The sequence below is a fragment of the Mobula birostris genome, chromosome 5, assembly GCF_030028105.1.
Source record: "Mobula birostris isolate sMobBir1 chromosome 5, sMobBir1.hap1, whole genome shotgun sequence".
Taxonomy (NCBI): Eukaryota; Metazoa; Chordata; class Chondrichthyes; order Myliobatiformes; family Myliobatidae; genus Mobula; species Mobula birostris.
In genome coordinates, this window is record NC_092374.1 from 137,373,020 (window position 1) to 137,397,795 (window position 24,776).

Consider the following 24,776-nt stretch of genomic DNA (forward strand, 5'->3'; position numbering starts at 1 on the left):
CTGAGGAAATGCAGTTACAGAAACTTGTTGTGCAGAAGAATGCCATTCAGATCTTCATCACTGCAGCCAAAACTTTTTTTGTAGTTTATTTTTTATTGAGTTTCATCATCAAACAAACATTTCGATAGGATGTATTTCAGATACTGTACATATATATCATATAATCATATTTGTCACAAATCTCCACATAATATTTATCTGAAGTATACTCTTATAGAAAGAAGAGGAAAGAAAGAACAATCGAAAGAAGAAAACTATGTACAGAGTAGGGAGTGATTTTTTTAACAACATATTCATTGATTGTGAGAATAAAATCAGGCCTATAAGATATTATGTAGTTAAACCATTTTTTCCAGTATGAATAAAATTGTTCCAACTTATGATTAACAGATGTTGTTATCTTCTCCATTTTGTAAATGTCCATTGTAATTTCCATCCATACATTTAAAGTTGGGCTCTCCTGAGATAACCATTTCCTGGTAAGGGTCTTTTTACCAGCCACCAGCAGTACATTCATTAAATATTTATACTTATCTCTTTTCAACCATTCTTGAGGTATATACCCAAAATATATGGTCTTACTCTCTAAGTGTATTTATCTGTTAGTATATCATTGAAATTTGCAGAATATAACTTAATCGATCTACTCCCTGAGCAAATAAGAACCAAGAAAAGTGAATAATAAAAAGAAAGGTAAGGAAGGTGTGGTTCCAAGGCTGGGGTCTCTAGATGACCCTGGATTGGGCTAGAAGAAAAGTCTAGCCGTGGGGGATAGCCCCTCCTACCTGCGGGTTGAGGGTCCTTGCTGCAGTGCCTATAAAAGTGAGTAAAATAAACTATGTCCATTACACAGAAATGATTTCCCTGGGTATTCCTCCCATGTATATATTCTCATTTAGGTGGGGAAAAAGGAATGAATAAATGATTTTTTTTAAATTAAGTAATATAAAATCCACATTATAACACGTATTTCTCGAGATAGGTATATCACCACCTATTTTTGCTTCTGTTTAGTTTATCAGCACTTTTAAAGTTAGCGAAACCTTATGGCTCTTCTGGAGGAGGTGAGGGTTGCCCTCGGAGAACTGACAGTCTCCTCCTAAAATCCTTCTCTCGTCCTGTTCCCGTCCCCTGCTTTCTAGGTCCTCTTACTATTTCCCAAGCAGATCGGGATAACTGCTCAGCCAGAGTTTCCCTTGCTTTGACCACGCTAATGGGCAGTCCTCTGTTCTTCATGTCTGTAGTCGCCTCTTCCATCGTCTGATATAGTCGTATCCCTTCTTGGTAAAATACCCTCAGTTTAGTAGGGTACGGGGTTTGGAATTTAATCTTTTCTTGCTTTAATATTCGTTTCGCTTCAGAATATTCCTTCCGTTTCTGTAGGACCGCCAGGGGGTAATCATGATCGAAGTATATTAACTTCCCGTTCCAAAACACCCTCTTCTTACCCCAGGCCCTTCGTAGAATCTTCGCCTTGCTCTTGAATCAAAGGAATTTCAGTACAATGGAGCACGGTTTACCTTCTCTGTCTCCGGGAGGCCATTGGATAAGTGAACGGTGCGCCCTTTCAATTTCAATCTCAATCTCCGTAGTCTGAGGAATCTCCAGCACTTCCCACAGCAGCTTGTCTACAAAGTCCATCATCGACAATCCCTCCGCTCCTTCAGGAACATTATAAATTCTGGTATTTTTCCATTGAGATCTTCCCTCCTGGTCAAGCAATTTACTTTCCTGTTGATTTAATATTTTTATCGTCTTACATAGTATCTGTTCCACGTTTTGCACGCGATCTTCCATCTTCTCAATTCGAGTCTCTGCCACCGCTATTTTCTCATTGACGTTGGCGAGCTCTGACTTTATATCATTGAGTTGCTGCTTTATATCTTTTTGGACTTCCCTTACCTCTTCCAAAATCCTTATCATATCTGCCGCTTCGCCTGCACTAGGCCCAGCGTCAGCCTTGCCACCATGCGCACGTGTAGGACAGCCGCGCGCTGTACCTCTCTCTTCCATAGGCTCTGCAGTGATGCTTTTTTTAAATCATTCTTTTTCCCCATTCTTGCCCCCTTTATCAATTCAGATATTTTCCGAAGATCTTACACTTGATGGATTAACGGGGCAAAATATGCGTTTTTCCAGAGGAGCTGTTGATTTAAGCTGCCATTGTGAACGACGACATCACCGGAACCCCACTGCAGCCAAGACGTAACAGCAATAAACAATACAATTCTACCTTCCAGCACTTTGTCCACATTATACACTTTAGGTATAGGTTTAAAAAAAATTCAGCCAAGCCTTTTGGGATTGAAACCTCCAACAGCAGAGACTGGAAAAATTTGGAATTCTTTTCAGGAAGTAACAATCTGACAGAACTTGCTTCATATCTGATATTTGATAACTGAACCGATTAAGTGTATGTGGAAAAAATCTGGATGTATGGAGTTGAGCCATAAATTAGCCAGGAGTTCACTGAGGAAATTCATGTGACCTATTGCTCTTCCTAAGTGAAGTTATATGCCAGGGTTCCCAACCTGGGGTACATGGGCCCCTTGGTTAATGGTAAGGCTCCATGGCATAAAAAAAGATTAGGAACCCCTGTTATATGCAGGGGCTGAGATTCTAGTTTATGTGCTACTAGAATTCTTATGTTACAGCCAAAGGCAGTTCTGGCAACGCACCAGGAAAGTCATAATGGACTCCTGTATGATGTAGTTTTATGCTAAATAATAGTGAGGATTTAGGTAGTGTAATCAGATTAGCAGTGGGAGTTGTTGAGTTTATAATTGAAAATGATTGATCCTTTCTTTGGAATGAGGAGAGATTGAAAAAAGACAAAAAATTATGAGAGCAGAAACAGAATGGATACATTTCTCGGTTAGAAGGTTGGAGGGAAATTACAAAAAAAACCCACTTCAGTCAATGAAACATAAAAGGTTGAAGGGAGATTTGATAGAGATATACGAATTTATGACGGGTATAGATAGGGTAGATGCAAGCAGGCTTTCTCTGCTGAAGTCATGGGTTAAGGATGAAAGGTGAAGAGCTTAAGGGGAACAGGAGGAGAAACTTCTTCACTCAGAAGGTCGTGAGAGTGTGGAATGAGCTGCCGGTGCAAGCGAGTTAAAACTCACCATTTAAGAGGAATCTGGATAGGTACAGTACATGGACAGCAGGGGTATGGTCCTGGTACAGGTCGATGAGAGAAGGCAGTTTAAATTGATTCGCAGTGGAGTCGATGGGCCAAAGAGCCGGTTTTGTGCTATATTTTTCTGTGACTTGATGAGTGGTGGAGGTCTGGGATACACTGCCTAAACAGGCAGAGTCAGAAAATGACAACGGTAACCATTTGAAAAACCGCCATCTACAAGGGTGGGAAGAAAGGGCTGATAGGTCAGTGATATACAAATTGTTCTATTGTGGGCAGGATGAGCACAATGGACTACATAATCTCTTCTCTGCCATTAATATCTATGATTCAATGATAGCAAGACAAGAGCAACAGTTGTTCAAGTATTTTAATTTATGCAAAATAGGCTTATGTCATATTTTATGGCAATGAATAACTGTGTCTACATTAATGGTGCCAAGCAGCTGTTTAGCAGATACTTTGTGGTCCACATATCTACAAATTTAATCAAAAAATTGAACAACAAACCATTCCATGAGAGTACTACAGACTCTATAAATACACAAGCCGAGAATGAGAGAAAGAGCAGGGAACATTTGGGTGGGAACAATCATGGTACTTGAAGTTGTTTATTATTTGTTACTGTAGAAGCAAAACAGGTAGGACAGGAGAAGTGTGGCACTCTACACCCCCCAGTTCCCATGCTGCATTCTCTCTTTCACTAGTGGACCAGGATCCACATTTTGGAAACTACATATAAACAGAGGCAGACATGGGTGTTGAAGGTGATTTTTTTTAAGCTGGAGCCTGACAAAAAAAACCTCTATATCAACCAAACAGCAGTGAACCTCCTCCTGAAACCTGAATTACCTGTTGCAAACATCTCAAAGCACTGGAAAGATACCACTGACATTGTCTCAGCAAATTCCTACAAATCCACTGAAAGGATACCAAACCAAAGCCTTGTCTGTTGTTAATCGAAATACCCAATCTCAACCTCTGCCACAGGAAGTGATTAGCAACCAAACAGGATATAGCTAAAGACAGTTTTTGAAATCTTGATGGAAAAAAATTGCAACCTTTCCACTGCCCCATAGGATCCTTGGCCCATGCCTGTTGAAGGCAGAGAAGAGTCACTTGGAATAGTCTTAAGAGCCTTAGGGTCAAAGCTTCAGGAACACAGAATCCATGATGAGACAAGTGCAATAATCATAAACTATCACCCACCAGTCTTGGCAGGCACCTCCTGTCCATTATGTGGAAGGCTCTGTGATCCCCACAAAGACCTCAACAGTTACATCAGAACCAATGGACACAAGTCATCCCTGATCACAAGAAACTACTTCAGAAGTAAAACTTTAACCCTATGAATTCCCAGTCCTTCAAGCCAAGGTGTGGTAGGAAGCGCTGACATTATATGAAGTAGTGCAGATCAGTTTTGACAAATGCATGGGCCTCCTAAAATATTCTGTGATTAACGAGTGTAAGAGGGAAGAACATGGTAATTCATGCTCCTAACTTGCACTCAGTACATTGATCACACCAGCAACCATCGGACACAGAAGCACAAATTCATTGCAGGGAGATATTTTCCTTCTCAGTTAAATTCCCTGCACTCAGCCTTCATGATCCTTCAATCAACACAATCAAACTATTCATTCAAATCAATCTCAAACAAGAGAAGATCCACAGACGCTGGAAATCCAAGCAACTCACACAAAATGCTGGAGGTACTCAGCAGGCCAGGCAGCATCTATGGAAAAAAATTACAGTCGACGTTTCAGGCCGAGACCCCTCAGACTGGCCTGCAGGCTTGAAATATTGACTGTACTTTTTTTCCATAGAAGTTGCCTGGCCTGCTGAGTTCCTCCAGCATTGTGTGTGTGTTGCTTATTCAAATTAATCTACCCTGTTTGCCAACAGTGATCAGATTTGAAAGAATTCATTGGCTGTGAATCGCTTTGTGATGGCCTGAAGGCATAAACAATGCCACAGAAATGCTAATCTTTCCTTTCCTCTGTGGTGATTCAATGCCCCAAGACAAACTGTGCTTTCCAATCACACCCTTTCCATACCGGTGAAGGAGGCACCGCACATAAAACCATCGACATAGGAGCAGAAACAAGGGGAAATCTGCAGATGCTGGCAATCCAAGCAACACACACAAAAAGCCGGAGGAACTCAGCAGGCCAGGCAGCCTCTATGGAAAAGAGTACAGTTGACATTTCAGGCCGAGACCCTTCAGCAGGACTGGAGAAGAAGAAAGATGAGAAGTAGAGTTAAATGGTTGGGGGAGGACAGGGAGAAACACAATGTGATAGCTGAAACCGGGAGGGGGAGGGGTGAAGTAAAGGGTGAAAGAGATACAGGGCTGGAAAAGGGGTAATCTAATAGGAGAAGAAAGGCGGCCATGGAAGAACGAAAAGGGGAGGAAGAACACTAGAGGGAGGCGATGGGCAGGCAAGGAGATAAGGTGAGAGAGGGAAAAGGGGATGAGGAATGGTGAAGGGGGGTGGGTTTCATGATCAACAGTCTCTAGACTTTAGAGAACGGTGGGGAAAAAATCCAGCGAGCAGTAGTTCTGTGGGCAAAATGCCTTGTTGATGAGAGGGGTCAGAGGAAAATGGGCAGCTGGTTCAAGGAAGGCAAGACTAACTCAACTAACTACATGTTACAACAGTGATGTGCAGAAGAGCATCTCTGAACACACATGTTGAAACTTGGAAGTGGATGGGGACTGCAGCAAAAGATCATGCACTGGGGTTCCGCTGCTGTACCACTGAGTGCATATAGTTCTGCAATACTTACCCCAAATGAAAGCACCTGGATTTCTTCACACGCAGAGACAGTGTGGGCAATCTCATTCCACAACGGCAGCAAAAGAGATTCATTTTACAAAGCAGTTATGAGTAAGATGCTTATTAATGTATTCACAACGTTCTCTCAAACTTAGAGTATTTCAATTTGCAACACAAGGGATGCTTATGTCATTTGTCATTTAGGCTGCAAAATCTTAATTTTTAAACATTAAACAGAGACTGTAAACATGTCTCAACTCAGGATATTTCATAGCAAATTGCTAAAGCCAAAACAGTGATAATTTTCCCTCAATATTTAAAATCTGGTTTAAATTTGGGATTAATGAAATAGTGGAAACACCAATAGAAATTTCAAGTCAAGGAAAGATCCATAAGCGCTTTACCATAAGCGCTTTACAGGGCTTGATCAGATTAATGAGATTTTATTAAATGAGCATTAAGGAATGGGATTCCCTATAAAATGACAATCTAATCTTTAACCCTGGAGTACAGAAGATGCACTGAGCCCTCCAGATACGCATACAGCTAAAAAATCCTGGTCATAATTATGTGAATGATATGCCTATACATAATTTGGCACAGCAAACTGAATTCACAGTTGTTGACACTAGTATACAGAAGCACAATCCACGATTCAGCTTTTAAACAGCTATGTCTGTCTCCTTTACCAATAATTATTCATAAAATAAATATTTTATTTCCTCCACATGACACTAATTAAAACATCAGAGCCAGAACTACTGTAGGAGAGCAGAGTAGTATGGCCTGGAGTGTTACTGCCTTTTCGAGTCACCCTATTTGACAAGGAAGTGCACAGGAAAGCGGAAGCCTCTGTTAAGGAACTACTACTTACTATGCTTGATGAGATGCAAGTATTATCCATAATTTAAATGACATAGAAATTCTCTTCATTAGCAAAATCAATTTTCAGTGTCACCACCTTCATAAGGATTTCCAGCAGGCAAGTAGCAGCAAGTGATCTAGAGCTGTTAGCAAAGGAACTTGCAAAGAGCCAGAGATGCGGTGCACAGTTCCAACCGCTCAGTACACAACTGAGAAAGCAGAGTTTGGAGTAACTGTGTTAGACCCTTTGCACGTTGAAATAAGTTGTAGAAGTTTCGTGTGATTCTGTTTGCAGTTCATAAAACTAATGCAACCCAAATAGATACCCAGTCCCAACTTGTGTGACAGCTGACAATTACAATCTTAGTTACCAAGATCATCAATACTTTACTTACATTTGACATGCTTGCTAATGCAGCTATTCTGACATCGAGCAAACACATTGTGGAGGTTAAGAGATTCAAATATTCATCCTCTTCAGTACAGGAGTTATATCTGAGTTAGTTAAAGTTAATTGAAGGCTAAACATTGAAGAACTTCTGCTCACAAGGGCGTATCACTATCTTGAGTTGTCATCCCGCCCCACTCCATCTACCACATGATGGTGGACTAAAGTGCACTTGATTAAGAGAGAGCAGTTGCCATGTAAACTGCCAGCCAACACCCACCCATTTGCCCCTTCAACCCATCAGCTCCACACACACACAATTAAAGTATCTCATCCATGGCCTCCATATCATTAATTATACTTTTTTGCAGAAATATATCTTTACACAGATATAAATGAACATTTAAAGACAAAGACATTAACAACATAAACAGTACTGCATACCATAGTTAAATGCTCCCAGAAATTAAGCCATCGTTTGTCTGTATAGAAAGTACCAATATTTAATACTTCAAAAAAAAATTAAACCATCATTGTGTCGAAAGTACGGATTTTCACAACACGAACAAGCTATCAACATGCTAATGAAAGAGCAAAAATCAATTATGCCAGTGTGAGTCCTTGGGGTAACAGCAGTTCTCATGCTGTTTATGATTCCTCTTCCTCAGGGCAAACATTATTATTCTTCTTCAGTCTAATATTCCCAGGCATCTCCTGCTGACTGGTGAACTGTTTGCCAATATCTCTCACGATGGCAATTTTGAGCTACAAGAATAACACTCGGTATCTTACTCACCTTTTTAGGGTGGTACATGAAGAAACTGCCTGATAGCTATATCTAAGGCCTGTTTCCACAGACCGTATTGTGTCAGAATTCAACCCTGATGTGCAGGTTGTGCATAAAGGGAGATCCACATCCATTTCCTCAGAAGGACAGTTATACTGAAATACTATAAAACCACGTATCCAAAGAGTACTTAACAAATGAATATTCATAACTGCAAGAGTGGGACGACAACTGGAAGTCATGGATGAGGATGAAAGGTGAAAGCTTTAAGGCGACACTAAGGGGAACTTCTTCACTCAGAGGGTGGTGAGAGTGTGGAATGAGCTGCCAGCACAAGTGGTGCATGCAAACTTGACTTCAATGTTTAGGAGAAGTTTGGATAGGTACATGGATAGTAGGGGTATGGAGGGCTATGGTCCTGGTGCAGGTCGATAGGTGTAGGCAGTTTAATGGTTTGGCATGGACTAGATGAGCTGAAGGGTCTGTTTCTGTGCTGTACTTTTCAAATGACTCGAATTCTCAAATTGGAAATAATACAAGAACCCTTTTAGATTTCGGAACCAGGTAGCAATGAAATATCAAGTTAGATAAAATAAACTCTCTGACACGTCAGGAACTATAAATGTCCTGATCCCCTGCTGTTATTCTGCAATATAGCTAAGGTTTAAGTTCACATAAATAAATAGAAGGGAAATCCATTCATTTATTAGCTTAATGAAGCTCACTCTTACAAGATTACTGTTGTAGCCTGCAATACATCAGTGCAATAGAAAGTGAAGTTTAGTGCTAGATTGTGCAAGCCTTGCAATGTATAGTATCAGCTGGCAACGACACATCATTCCTCTTTAAACTGCCAGCGGAAAGGCAGCATGCACATACAGAAGTTCTAACATTTACCATAATTGAGTTGAGGAGGCCTTAGATAACTGCTGTACTAGAAACAATAGAAAATATCTGGAATCTGACAGATAAGGTGTTATTTTCAAATCTGCTGTCAAACTATGGAAAGATAAAGTGGAAATCTGAAAGGTTACATCAACCCTCATTATGACTGCCTAGATTAAAGATCAGGAGAACGTGCTGTTCTTTTGGTTGGGGGGGGGAAAGAGGGTTGAAGAATCTGGGAAGACCTTTACTTTAACAACAGGTCTCCACGACTTCAGAATTGCATGACAGAACAACAGAACAAATGAGTAAGCAAAAGCACTGAAATGTGAACTTTACACTTTACTAACTCCTGCAAACCTTAGATATCATGACATTTTGCCGAATACTTTAATTCATAACTCAAAAATATGTTGCTCACTCATAAATGGGGTAACAGTACACAACTAACATAAAAAATGCTGGTGAATGCAACAGGCCAGGCAGCACCTATAGGAAGAGGTACAGTCGACGTTTCGGGTCCTGACGAAGGGTCTCGGCCCGAAACGTTGACTGTACCTCTTCCTAGAGATGCTGCCTGGCCTGCTGCGTTCACCAGCAACTTTGATGTGTGTTGCTTGTATTTCCAGCATCTGCAGATTTCCTCGTGTAACAGTACATAAAGTAGTTTAGTCACAAATGTTAACTTTAAACAGGTGATAGGTAAAAAAGAACAAAAATGAATGTTCCATACACTTAACATGATCACTCTTTTGATCACTATTACAATTTGTTGAATTAAAAATAGGAAATTCTTGAATGCAAAATCTAAATTTACACTTGCATGTCTATTCATAATACAAGTCAATTATTCGTTGCAGGTAAAGAACTGACTAATGAACAAGCTTAAAAACACAAAACAAATGCTGATTAAAAATAAATTTCAAAAATTAGTAATCCACCAAAAAGAAAATAGAATACAAATCACTTCAGAACTGAAATAGATTAGACCTAGACAGCAATGTTGGTTTCTGTTTAAGGATACTGTGCAGCTTGCTGCCTGCACATGAATATTAATAAAGAGACATCAAAATATTCATTATGTTATTTGACACAACGTCATGTCCAGATAACTCCTTGCACCAGTCCATCATACACGCACAGCACTTCAAAGCAATTTACTATCTTCAAAGGGCAAATGAATATGCAACTAAGTATATTTAGCTATTAGACTTCTAGTTACATTTCTTTCTGTAGAGCATGATACAAGTCAAAAATATATTCAGTGGCCACTTTATTAGGTATCCCCTGTACCTAACAAAATGGCCACTGAGTGTATGCTCATGGTTTTCTATCGCTGTAGCCCATCCATTTTGAAGGTCAACATGTTGCATGTTTAGAAATGTTCTTTTGCACAACACTGTTGTAACGTGTAGTTATCTTTGTTACTGTCACCTTCCTATCAGTTTGAACCAGTCTGGTTAATCTCCTCTGACCTCTCTCATTAACAATGCATTTTTGCCCACCAAACTACAGCGGTCAGGATTTTTTTTTTGTTTTCCACACCATTCTCTGTAAACTCTGCTGATCTCCTGCCGTCTCACTCACAACAGTCTTTGGTTCCTGTGAAACTCAAACCAACCCGCCTGGCACCAACGATCATTCATCCCCATTCTGATGTTTGGTCTGAAGAGCAGCGGAATCTCTGGACAATCTCTGTATGCTTTCATGTATTGAATTGCAGCCACATGATTGGCTGATTAGATATTTGCATTCACGAACAGTTGTACAAGTGTGTGAACATCTAGAATTCAGAACACACTGAGAAGTGATTGACCTGTAAAAAGACCAGAAGAAAAGAATCCGGCTCACTCTGGTACTGTGCAAGGAAGACCAGACTGCATGGAAGTGCTACACAATAATCCTACCTCAACAACCTAGTCTGAGTCACCCATTATTATTAAAAAGGCATGTTGCAAAGGCATACAGCCATTCTGTGTACCCTTGGCACAAAACTGCTTCAATTGTGCAAGACTGACTCATTCCCAGAAGTGGTTAGTCAAATTTCCAGCGGGACACAAAATGAACCAGAAACAATTTCATTCCTGAGAGAAAAAAAAGCTTTTAATTGCATAAATAAAAAAAAGTTTTACAATTGAATTTCTAGCCAACTGCATGAATTCTTTAATCCAATTTACCTGATGTTTTTAAACTCTACTTCATTCAGGATAATATTTTGTTGACTGCCTGCATGCAATGCTTCAGATGAATAACTTATGAGTTTATCATTGCCTTGGAGTAAAGCCAAGAACACAGAAACCATGCAAAAAATTATTCATCTTTGCTTCCCTCAGGAACTTTGATTTTCTTCTACACCTCATCTCTCTCCTACAGTCTGATCCTCTCCTCTACCCTCAGAACTGTACCTTTTGATTTCATTGGGCATCCATGTGTATAGAATAAGTGAAATATTACAATTGTAAATATGTTTCTATCAAATGGCTCAAACATCTGTGTCTCATTATTTATTGGCCATAGATCTATAATAAAGCGCATAAGAAAGACATTAAATAAAGTTTATTTAGGAGCAATAAGATCTGCAAATTCTGCCACTGTTGGACTAAATTACTGAATTTAAACAATACAAAAATCTTATCATTACACAAAGAATTTTGCAGACTTATCCAAGAAAGGAGAAATGTACAAAATTTTATAATTCCAAACATATGGTTTTAAATGAGATGAGACTGTCTGCCCATTTCACACTTGTAATGACCAACTGTTAAAAATCCTTGGATGAAAGTATCTGAATGGAAGCAAAATTTCAAATTTGGTATTCATGGTTTGATTTCTCAGACTATGAGGAGAAACATGATAGGCGAAACATCAGTGTTTGAAGCTACAGGTATATTTGAATTTTACCAATAACATGGTTGGCCAAAGCATGACATTTTAATAAAGTGTTCCTGCCTTAGTTTTACACTTCAGGTCAGATTACATAGAATTCCTAGTATAATATTTTGTTTTTGAGAAAAAGTCCATTTTCATCTGGTATTCTGATCAACAGTCAAGGCTTGCCCTTGATAAACATGAATAATGCAACTATCTTAATCATGCCCAGCAGCCTTTTTCTCAAATTATTACATACAAATGCAAATAACCTTCAGCTTCCAGCCACTGCCCATTGGCAACTGCACAAATGTTCCTGTGAACTTTGTAAGTCCAAGTCGGATTTAAGACACTTCAAATGCAATTGTGTTGCTGTAACACCAGAGGCCATGGTAACAGTATTCATCACAACATGATAGAAATATACTTTTAATGAGGAAGGCCAGGTCCAGAGTGCATAGGATCCATCACAGACCAATGCTACATCTAGAATGTGATGGGTGCAAGGACTGCCTAAACTGCAGGTATACTAAAGGTATAAATATATTCAAAAAATGTTCAGCTGACAGAGAGAAATGCAAGTATTAGAAATGAAATTCAATTATTACGCACTGTAGATGTTATGAGCTTACATAGTATGATAAATGTCAATAAGTCAAAAAAGTATCTCAATTCCCAGAGCTTCCTTTCACTCGTTTAAAATGGGATTCTGAAATCCACTCAGATCTGCAGAATCCTTTAACTTCCTTCTTGGGTATTTCAGTGTAAGTACCCATCTCTTACCAAATTGGTGTAAATTTTACTAAGACATTTGATAATAGAAATGAATTGCCATTCAAATTTTCCAAACATAGTGTGCTGTTTCAACATTTAAAAATGACAGAGAAGATTTCTTCAGGCTAATTAATGTAGATTCTTCTTTTGGATTGCTACAATGTCAGAAATTAGTTTGCTGGTATTTAGAAGACTTCCAGATATAAATAATATCTTCAAATGTAGCTGTAATTCTACATTGTGAAACACCATGATTTGTCATTCTAACAAAGGAAACTGATCAAGAGTACACAACTGAAATATATTGTGCAGTTTCATGAGATTTTTTTCTGACTCAAAGAAGATAAACCTCAGAGAAGCTTTCCTAAAAGAGGGAATAATTGGAAATTCAATAATCTGAAAACAGACATAGAAAAAAAACTCTCAAAGAGTGATTTCAACACCTTTGTTAGGGACCATTGTGAAGTTATGAAATTATAGAAAGCACAATTATGGATTAACTAAAATTAAAATGAGTCATCATGAAATAAAACCTATACACAATTTAACTTCCAACTGTTACTTTGCGACTACTGAAAGTAATCATTGAGTGTGGGACAGTAAGATCTGTCCCATTGAATCTATCTAGGGGAAGACAATAGGTCAATGTTCATGCTGTTAGCAGAATGTTGAAGGTGTATCCCTACCGCTTAAAGGCACGGTTCAGGCCAGATATATTTTGTCCTGTCCTTTAATGTATATTCACAGAGTCATCCATCCCTCAACATCACACACAAAATGATGGAGGAACTCAGAACCAGTCTCAGCCTGAAACATCGATTGTTTACTCTTTTCCATAGATGCTGCCCGGCCTGCTGAGTTCCTCCAGCATTTCGAATGTGTGGCTTGGATTTCCAGCATCTGCAGATTTTCTCTTGTTTGTAATAAAAGGTATATATTTGGGTATACAAGAGGAATTCTGCAGATGCTAGAAATTCAAGCAACACACATCAAAGTTGCTGGTGAACGCAGCAGGCCAGGCAGCATCTCTAGGAAGAGGTACAGTCGACGTTTCAGGCCGAGACCCTTCGGCCTGACGAAGGGCCTCGGCCTGAAACGTCGACTGTACCTCTTCCTAGAGATGCTGCCTGGCCTGCTAAATACAGTATTTGGGTGTTGAGTATTGAATATTCAAAGTATTCAAATATTTAAAATATTCAAATACTGTTGAGATGCCACTATTACCACCATTGTAAATATGTACAGTCATTCTGTAAATTTACCTGACTATACTCCAAATGTTAAGCAGGTGATTATAGCAACTGATAATCATTTAGGTAATCATTAATGTCGTGTCAGGAGAGAGCAAGATTGTCCTGGAAGTCTAAAAAACTTTTACACTTCCCAGTTGCAGCTGCTGTATAGCTCAATTTTAGTCCATCACAGAAACCTCTATTAACCTTACTTATCACAGCCAATCAGCATGCAAAGAAGTAATACTAATGGGAAATGGACTTAGTACAGAAACACAAGAGTACCCTGTATGGGAAATTCGAGTTTTTTCTGGACTGCTGTCCCTCTTCCCGGTAAATAAGTAGCTTTGCCAATTTATTAGCAATGCCACCTCCCAGAAAACAGTGGACACAACCTGGCGTTTTCTGCATTAACCTTTTTTACTTTGTTTGAAGACCTTGTAAATGTTTTGACAACTGGGGCACTAAACTTCCAATGCATCCAACTGTTACTGAGGTAAAGTACTATATATTAACTACATACTAATGGCAAGGAAGCATGCCGAATGAAAAACGCTGTCTAAACAGATAATAAAATTTTATTGACATTCATTCATGAAAATATGAAGGCACTGAGGATTTTGTTCGTTAAAATATCAATTAGTGGTATGCCTTGTTACACACGGATAAGAACTTGCAAATCACCAGAGGAAAAAAAACGTGTAAAGTAATAAAGTAGTGACATCAGTGAAAGATTAACAGGCGTTGTTTTAAGATGATCCATGCGTCAAAAACAGAAATAAAAAACGTCAGTGGAAAATAATTAAAATAGAATTTAACTTGTTGTGGTATTAAAGGCATTTAACAAACAAAAATTAGAGAGTCACAGAATAATGCAGCATGAAAAAGGGCCTTATGGCCCAGCTTGCCCAACCAATGGTGCCCACCAAGCTAGTCCTATGTTGGGGCGGCATGGTAGCATAGTGGTCTACAGTGCCAGCAACCTGGTTTCAATTCCCACTGCTACCTGCAAGCAGTTTGTACATTCTCCCTGTGACCACGTGGTTTTCCTCCAGGTGCTCCGGTTTCCTCACATAGTCCAAAGACGTACAGGTTGGTAGGTTAACTGGCCGTTGTAAATTGTCCTGTGGTTAGGCTAAAATTAAATCAGAGGATTGAAAGGCAGTGTGACTCGCAGGCCGGAAGGGCCTATTCTTCCCTGTAGCTCAATAAATAACAAACAAAAATAAATAAATGTTTGGCCCGTATCCCTCTAAACCACATGTAAAGCATCTTGAATATATCCCAACCAAAGATTAGTAATTAGACCCACTGAATGAGTACAAGGATAGTAAATAATTGTGCAGCATGATAGCAGTAGATAACCAAGATATCCACTGAAAATTTTCACATTTCAAGAGAGCACATTGAAGAAAAAAGCAGTCCAGAAGCTTTACTCATAAATTTCTGCAGATTTACTACAGTGAGACAGAAAGATGCATAAGAAATCCTGTTTTTTACCAAGGAGTTTACACACCCTGGAGACTTGTTTAAGATGAGGAAGGCAGAAATTCCAACAGAAGGTTCATGGCTACATATTTTGGTCAGACAAGAAGGGAGATACTTATTATTGATAGTGCTTATATCCCGAAAGAAAAACTCTACAAATACTGTTGGCCATTTGGAAGATGCTACCAATACTGAGGAAGCCTGCAACTGACATTTTCTAAGTCACATGAACCTTCCAGTGAAAACAGCAGTGAATATCTGCTTTTCATTACAAAAACCATATGATGTACTCATTATTTTCAGCAGTAATAGTAAGCAGAAACGTTAGATGGTGCACAAAGCAAAGTCTTTAAGGATGCCATTGCCTGTCTCCCCGTAAGCACACATGTAGAACATAAACCCATTTGTGATTCTTGTTTTTGCAGCGTGCCACTTACTTTCCCTCAGTGGTAGAGGTAATGAGGACACCTTTATATTGTCCAAAGTGAATGGAGAATGTAAGCGTGGAGGCAGATCATTGCATATGAAGACCACAACTCTGAGAAGCATGAGGTTTCTGCTGAATTTAACAGGACAACGCAATCAAGAGATTTAGCACTGAAAGTTCAAAAGAATTTGGTTCACAAGTGCATAGGAGTTTGGGAGGAAGATCTTGGGTTGGGAATCTTGTCACTGGCTCAGCAGACTACTGGAAGGGGTTGGATTGCAAACAGACAGCAGATTATAAATTGGTGTATAACTCCACATCATGTAAAATTGTGGGCAATTGAAGAGGTAGAAGATTTTTTATGGTTGAAAAGATATCAGATTCAGGTGCTTTGATGTGGATGGTGAGATGCTTCTTCTTTACTGCTCAAGCCACACTTGTCTAGATAAATGAAGAGTATTCCTTCATTCTCCTGATATCTCCCACAAAAAAGCTTAATAGATTCAAATCAAAATACTTATTTGACTGGCTCAACCGAATTTCAAGTCAGTGGCAATCCGCAGGAAAGTGGTGAACAATACAGGTTGAGTACCCCTTATCTGAAATTCCGAAATCTGAAAACCTCCAATATCCAAATTTTTTTGAGTGCTGTCATGATGTCACAAATGGAAAATTCCACAAAGCACTGGGAGTGTTCTCAGGTGATGCGCAGGTCTCTGTGTACCACAGACAGTTCTGAGAAGTGACCTCACACACATAATGAACAGAAGTTAATGAAAATCATACAGTGGAAAATGAAGGTCTCAATCAAGTATCGCCAGTGTCGGAGTGAACTATGCCACTTAGTGGTATGGTGATCATGAAACAAGTAATGATCTATCACAATGAACTGAAAATTGAAAGTAATTATGAATATCCAGCAGGCTAGTTGCAGAAATTTAAGAAAAGGCAAAGCATTAAATTTTTTAAAGCGTTGCTGATGAAAATCTAACACCAGAACAAGTTTACAATGCTGATTGTTTTTATACCTTACTTGAAACCTAAAAAAAGGTCAAATACAAATCCAGTGTACTGTAATATTTTAATCAAACCATGGCGTCATAGCTGGAGATGGAAGCCTGGCGTTGTTTGTTGTTGTTCAACAGCTGATTCAGGTATTCTCCTTTCCCAATGCTCCTGTGCTGCTTTTGTTACCCTGCACACATTCTACTTTCACTATATCAATGGTACATAAGAATTTCTACTGTTATGTGTGATAACAGTCTATGTGGTAACATACAAATTCAGTTGGAAATAATTTTACAGTTATATTCCAAAATCCAAAAAAATCCAAAGTCCAAAGCACTCCTGGCCCCAAATCTTTTCAGTTAAGGGGTACTCAACCTGTACTTCTGATTATCATTGGTAGGTGGTTTGACGCTGTTAAGAGTGGGACATTGCCTCTAGCACTTGCATAGGAAACTTATTCCTTATAACAGCCAATGCCTGTATTAGCAAGCCTGAGCAGGCAGTATGCAGGTACAGTTACCAGAACATTTGAATTTACTTTCATAATTTTCCTGCTGGAGGTAGTGACATTAGATACAAAAAAGCTCTGTACCCACTGAGGCTGGGAGAAATTAAATTATAATCTTGTTTGACCAAATCTACAGAAACCCTAAATGCAATTTTAAACTGGACACCTACTGCTCACATTACAAATGATTTCAAATTCTGAATATATTCAAGGCTGCGCAGTCCGCCCGAGGTTACAAATGTCCTGATTATGGACAGCCCGTACATATGAATCAGCATTTGGGATACAGGTAGAGTGGACTTGCCAGTTGTGGAGCTGCAGGCATCTTCTATCATGTGGGAGTGACGATACCATTGCACCTTGTAAAGATAACTGAATAGTTGAGATAAATGTCCTTGATTGGTCTATGATACATTGCCAGTCAGTGACAATGCCAACTGTTCAGTTTATGAAGAACTGCTCTAACCTGTGAGGATTATTTCACATTTTAGAATTTCCTCTGTCTTTTTCATTTTGTTTTTGCGTCAGTGCTACTAAAATAATTAACATATAAAAGATTAAACAGAATTCATTGAACCTTAAATCTATATAAGTAATAGATACATTAAATTCAGGTATTAACCATCTTATAACTGGTAAAAATATCAATGGAATATCCTCATTAGACAGATTTTCACATTACTGTATTTTTACTCTGCAATATGTCTATCCCTGTATACAAAATTACTTAAAGTTAAAAGTGAAAGTAATCTTTGCATAGATCAACAGCAACAGTCGAATATCAAGACCACTGCCGTTTTGGACAACAATATTCTCAACATATTCACTATGTAAATGTCTGTTCTAGTTTGGAATGATTTCCCACAGACTCATACAGGAACTCTGCTGCCAGTTGCACAACAGGGCCTCCTTCTGGCCTAGCAGCATACAGACTAATGACTTCTTACCACATTCTCAAATACAAGCTACAAAAAGCTTAAATGCTGTCTTAAAATAGAAAATAGTGAAATATTCAACCCCTCAATATTTTATGAAATTTACTTCACTAAATTGTTGTGGTTTGTTTCTGCCTCTATTCGGCAAGACTTTTCAAATTCTACCCATCTTCCCAAATTCACGCCAATCGGTTAAAATTGATAACTTTACAAGTTTAAATTGATAATTATCCCTATATAAAGAGCTTTTTACAAGGCAATAATTTCTTCATTGGACATTCATACCTGACACAGATTCACTATCAAATTCAATAGGAAATCTTGATGCTTGGAATTTGAACTAATGCAATTTTAGAGAAAATAGCTGTTGGAAAATAATGTATATTGGACTCCAGGAAAGCAAATGGGTGATCCAAATTAAGTCTGAATATCTATGCAGAAGTTTGCATTTTGGATCGACCTGCAAAATACAAAATACGCCATCTAATCACACCAAAACAGAAACATTTTTGCACTCTTCTTCCAATTTCCCATATTCTAAATAGTGAATAGATTAAATCTATTAGAAAAAAAATCATCTAGTGCCAGCAGAATATTAGAAAATGCTTACATCTCTAATGTTTGAATTTAATTTTGGAATCAATGATTTATTAATGGCCCAGAGATTTGCTAATTAGCATGTGTAGATTTTACCAATTTTAACGCAAACATGAACTAAGGTAACAAGAAGATAATTCAGTTATTCTCAATCGTTATCAGTAATACTTCAAGACAAACTCACTCCTTAGCAATTCTGTACAGCATCTTTTTATATGTTAATTGTGTCTCATAGGTATAGTTAGTGAATATAAATGCTTCACGTTTGATTCTAATAACAAGTTCTATGTTTTTACAATAGGCACTGATCAATGTATAACAACAGCTACTTTAAGTGAATGCCTGCTCTCTATCATGAGTAAATTACAATACTACTCTAGAAAATCTGAATTCAATAAAACTGTTAAAGGCAATATTGGCATTATGGAAATTCTGGTCGAAAGTCCAAAAGGAGAAAAGAAAATCTCTCTAAATGCTTTATTCAGCTCAGCAGGTAAAGTACGCATTGCTGGTCCATACTGAATTTGCTACCACTAGCAGTCTTACAATAGATTATTATAAATGAGAGACCTAATGGCCTCATACTGGGCCGTGGCTAAATTTTTTGTGTGTGTTTACTGACATAAACAATGAAACGTTATTTACACTGATTATTTGCCTGGAAGAGGGGCTTTGAAAATAATGATGGTGGGCATCATTATTGACAAATAGTTCAGGGGAAGTGACAAATGACAGCAGATGACAAAATAAACTATTTGTTACTAATCTCCAGAGTTTGCTGATAGATCTATCTGCTTGCTTTTCACAAAAGGAATCTCAGCCTCAGCCACTCCATTATATTTATAGGAACTTGATCCATTTACACTTTAATTGACCATTAAACTCAGTACATAAAATGAAGACTCATAATTAATAGCATAAGCATCCCTTTTATGTGATCATTGTTAATGTAATCATAATCAACCTCCGTAGCCAAGAGACCAATTCAAAATATATAATTTTGACATTTAAAAAATTTTTTTTTACAGTACTTTTCATGGTTTAATTCTATTTCTTCTTTCTTTTTCCTTTCATTCCAACCTTTCTCTCCTTCTCTATTTATCTTTTACTACGAGATTCATCGTGTTCTGTTGTAACTTACCTCTATCCCTGTCCTTGTGCATCATCGGTTAAGAAGTGAGACTGTTGATTGAAATGTTTACTAAGGCTCAAGAGCCATTGCTGTCTTTTCTCTGATATTACCAGCTGACAGTATGAGGTGATAGATAATGAGCAGAAAGGATGTAAGAAAATATCATAAGAGACAATGGAATCAAATACAACAATGGGCCATCCACCACTATAAACCTCTGCAAGTTTCTGTCATTACGGAACTTGGACACCGACTATTAGGATCTCCTATGATTTCCATATTGAGACTGATCTAGGTCTCACTGGTCTCCAAATAAAAAATCCTGTGGTCATTGTACTGCTATCATTTTATAATTGGTTAATCCTCTGATTATGTCAAATCTCACTTTTTAAAAAAACTTAATTAACTTATTCAGAAATATATCTGATCTACATAATCCATAGGAAATGCCAGCATACTAGAAACAGCTAAAACAAAATTTTGTTCTCCTTCTAAACATTTGCAAGGCTCAATTACAGGAACAACACCTCTAAATCAAAAAGAAACAACTCCCCAGATCCTCTAGTTCCATTAATTAAATTCTTATAATCGAAACTCATGAGATATACCCAGTTCTCTATTTACCACCAGGAAACATCCACTTAGCAGAAATATAGTAATTACACAGCTTGGATTGGTACAGGGAAATCACAATGTTCGAGGCACTCCAGTGATTTTTCTGAGTTACATTTTATCTGCCACTTTCATCGTACAGATTGAAGGTCAAATTGTGTTTGCGATAAAAATCTCTTGAACAAGTTCATGAATAACTGAATGTTACATGTAATGAGCAAGAAAGGGAATCTATTAGAGTTTTAAAATGTGTGGATAGTTTCAAATCAAAAGGATGTTTCTGAAGTAAGATTTGTGAGTACCTTTGCATGATTGTTTGGAAACAGTAAGTATGTGTCTATCGTTTACATGCACATATTTACTTGGAGTGCAGCAAATGTCATTGTCATTATATGTGCAATGGCCATTTCTGTGATTACCAAATAAACTGAGGCATAAAGGTACAGTTAAGACCTCTGTTTATAGAGCACTAAAAAAAATAAAAACAAACCACATCAAATCAAGCAAAGAGATGCAAATTTAATCATTCCAGATGCAACAACAGTGTTTCACTTTGGGCTTCTCCAAAACTCATTTTTTCGTGTTCAAGTCACAAACTCAAGCATCATCAAGTGCTACTTCAATGACTGCAGCGTCTGGGTAATACATGCCAGTGCAAGATTCTGTTTAGGATTCTATGATTAACCCATAGCCCCATGACAGTGTAGGAAGACTCACAGCACTGAAAGTATCAGTGCATTGGTAATGGCAATCCACACTTTACAGCGTTTCTAGCCCTTACTTTCATGACAGATTATTTCCGCACCCAGTCTGTGGCTGCCAAGCAAAGAAGCTCTTTAAGACCTATACACTTCATCAAAGTTCAGCAAAAGCTCTGCAAAATACTCCTGACAGGAAATACACAGACAGGTCCAACATTAGTCCCTGAGGGTGTGCAAAATGTCCTTTAGTGTATTGTTGTCCAATGTTTTAATGCAGTCGCCATCAGCACATTCAGCACCCCAACTGAAAACCAACTTCAATATCTACACACAAGCCTAAAGCAAAATTAGGAACATTTGTCATTAATTACTATAAATGATTTTTCTATATCTCCACTATTTTAGTGTTACAAAATGAAGTCATATTTCCTGTCTCACATCTAAATATGCATATACGGAAAACTTTTCTTAGATCCTCAACAGTACAGTCCAACATTTATTGGAACAGCAAGAAGAAAATAAGTAATAGAAAAAGGAAAAGGCTCTTTGGTATCTTGTTCATTCAGAAAATTCACAACCAATCTAATCTTTGACAGCAACACTTACCTGCCCAATCCTCATAAACCTCAGTCACCCTTGACCATAAATATTAATTATTCCATCTACAACAGTTGGATATAATTTGTTTTCTGAGCTCATATTTGGAAAACTATCAACATGATGTATATGCAACTTCAGTGCCAACATTTCAATAGTCTGAATAGGTGGTAAATGAAATCCAATGGAAAAGGAAAGCAGTTTCAAAAGCATTAAGAACATCCTGCCTCTGGAAGCACAAATGCCACATTAACCAGGGACCTTCTACAAAAATCTAATAGCATTGCCTTTTTACAAGATGCTAACGAAAATACTACAAGGGAAATCTGATCAAAGCCAAAAATAACAAATAAATATGGAAAATAAAGAACAAGCAATCCTGACAGTACTGCCTCTCTTGCACAAGATATTAGGTCTACAGCAGAAAACTTTATCACGTGAGATTTAGCAGTAAAATAATTTGAATTAAAAACTCCAATGGTTTTCCATTAAAAATAAGCTGAAATAGTTATTGATCAAAAGACATCGAGGTTTGATTTACATGATTTAACTTTCAAAGCAACTCATTTAAAATGATAACTTAATTCACTTCCAATTCCAGCTCTACCAGCAGGACCATCCCTTTTAATTTAAGTCAGACGTTTTGAACCTCTGCACTGTAATCAGGTTTAAATACTAGGGAAAATTTAATTCTCAGCAAATAAATGCAAATTTGTCTCTGCATTTGTGCATTAAGTACGTTGGATAAAAGCTGGAGCTCTTCGGTATCAACAATATGCAAACTACTACCTCATATCGTGAATATTTGAATTTCACTGTGGCAATTATACATTTGCTGACCTCTTGAATTTGTTACGTAAAGTTGCACATTTAGTACTTTCACACACAATTCCACTACTTAATTTTGTTGCCGGTGCATTCTGCACGATTATGAAGTAAGTACAGGAAAATAAAATGATCATAAACTCTCAGAAATTTAATTACTGTTGGTGCTTTCTGATAGCCAAAACTTTCTTAATAGCCAATACTCTTTCTGCACATAATGCATCCACAAAGCACAACACACAATACAATTTTTATGTGTGTGACAATATACTAGGGATTTTTTCAATAAAATTAATTCCACTTAATTACTAGGCAGCAAGCCTGTATACATTCTGAAGTATTAGATTACTGCAGCGATGCCCTCGAGTACTGGCAAGAATGCTCCTTATACCATATGCTCAGTTTTGCTTTTTTTAAATCTAAAAGTATGATTCCTTCCCTAATCCAACAAAGTGAAAAATAAAAGTTCTTGACTAGGAAATTCACTCTTCAGCCACATCTTGATCTGGAAGACTACCTACAGTTGTAAAAGGTACTGTATCTCCACCTTGTAATTCAAATTTAAACGAGTCTTTCCAGTTAGCTTGGGTCTCATACGAACCTTCGGGACCTCACCTAATGAAAGCGGATGTCTTTTACCTTCTCTACCATATACTGTATTTACTGTGTATGCCCGCAAGAAAATGAATCTCGGGGTTGTATACGGTGATATATATGTACTTTAATAATAGTTACTTCAAACTATGATTCCATAAGGAGTAATCGCAACTAAACATTGAACTCAGACGAAACTCCAACTTGAAATGCACCTCAAGCGCCTGGACCATTCCGAGTGCACAAGTTGGCCGTGCTCTCGTGGAGCTGTATTAACGTTTAAAGTGTCCTTACCCGAGATCTCCTGGTAGGGGATGTTGTTGAGGCTGAATCCCTTCGCACCGTACGCCTGCCTCACCTCAGAACAGGTCCGAGCCTTCACATCAGCCACAACCGAATCACAAAACAGAGTTAAGATGCAAAGCCCCGCAAGAACAGCAATAATCCAGGACATGGTGTGCGCAGATAGACCTTGAAAATCCACTTTTTTGAAAAACCGAGCCCGAAGCCTGACGAACTCCCTTACAAAGTCCAAACACACTGCTGAGAAGCTGAGGCGATTTCTCCAAGCAGCGGTTGCTGATCTCCAGTATTCCTCCCCCGGCTGTTGGTTACGCTTTTTTGCATATATACTGTCTGCGGATAGCTTTCTTTCTTTAAAAAAAAACCAAGTCCTCTATTTTTCCTTCCCCGACCCAGTGTGGATATTGCAGGACTGGGACCTAAGGCCACCCTCACGGATCCTGTATGTGTGCATGAAATCCCGATGTATGTCCGCTCTGTGAAGTTCACTCGGACAAGCTGAGACTAAAAGCTCAGAGTGAGAGAGAGATCCCGGAGTGAAAACCCCCTCCGCCTCTGGATGCTCTCACATCAGAGGAACACGGTGCACGACAAAGCCCGGACTGGAATCCTCGTGTGTGATTCGCTGGGGAAGGAAACGCGAACGTGTCAAATCCCTAATCATATCTTCAGCACGCAATATATTCTTGTCCGGTAAATCTGTCCTGCAGTAATATTTCGCCACAACCGGTTTCGCTTGCTTTCTGGATTTAAAGTGACACTTACGAACCACATTTTTAAAGGGGTTTACGGAGGAACTGGTAGTTAGTGTGTAAAGGCAGTTCATGGACTGCTAAAGACCTGCTGCGCTATTTAATGCATGACTGCCCAGCAGCGGCGGCCTGTGAATACAGAGCTGCTGTATCCACCCCACCCCCACTCCGGAGTTGCTGTGGGAGATAATTACAATGTTTATTTTAAAATGTCACCCATTTCTCAAAAGTAAACTGGCAGCGGTTTTGTGACTTTCCATCTCACTTCACATGAAACGAATTAGTTCGAAGTGCAAAATCTACTGCTGTGCCGGCGCAGTCAGCAGTCACACTGCGTACTGCAGGATCCCACTAAAAGCAATAGACTGAACGATTGTTGTTATCTGAGAGAGAAAGCTACAACTGAGAGGACTATCCTTGTACATCTGCTCACGAATCTTTTTATAATCTTTTGAACTATCAGCAAAGAGGGCACTTCCAAAAAGGCAACACTAAAATAACTCTGTGGAGATTATCCAGCTATAAAACTTTGACTTTCTGACTCAGGAACGAGACTGTGACCACAGGAGTCATG

General features: G+C 38.5%; 1 protein-coding gene across 1 annotated transcript in view; it reads right to left on the bottom strand.

Annotated features, from left to right (window-relative positions):
* The window catches only part of LOC140197991 (glypican-6-like), a 797,317-nt gene extending 773,324 nt beyond the window's left edge, over window positions 1-23,993 (bottom strand). Inside the window, exon 1 of the mRNA XM_072258749.1 lies at window positions 23,442-23,993. Within this exon, the coding sequence (XP_072114850.1) occupies window positions 23,442-23,601 (160 nt within the window). The 5' untranslated portion in view covers window positions 23,602-23,993. The remainder of the gene's footprint in view (window positions 1-23,441) is intronic.
* Window positions 23,994-24,776: the final 783 nt, after the last annotated feature.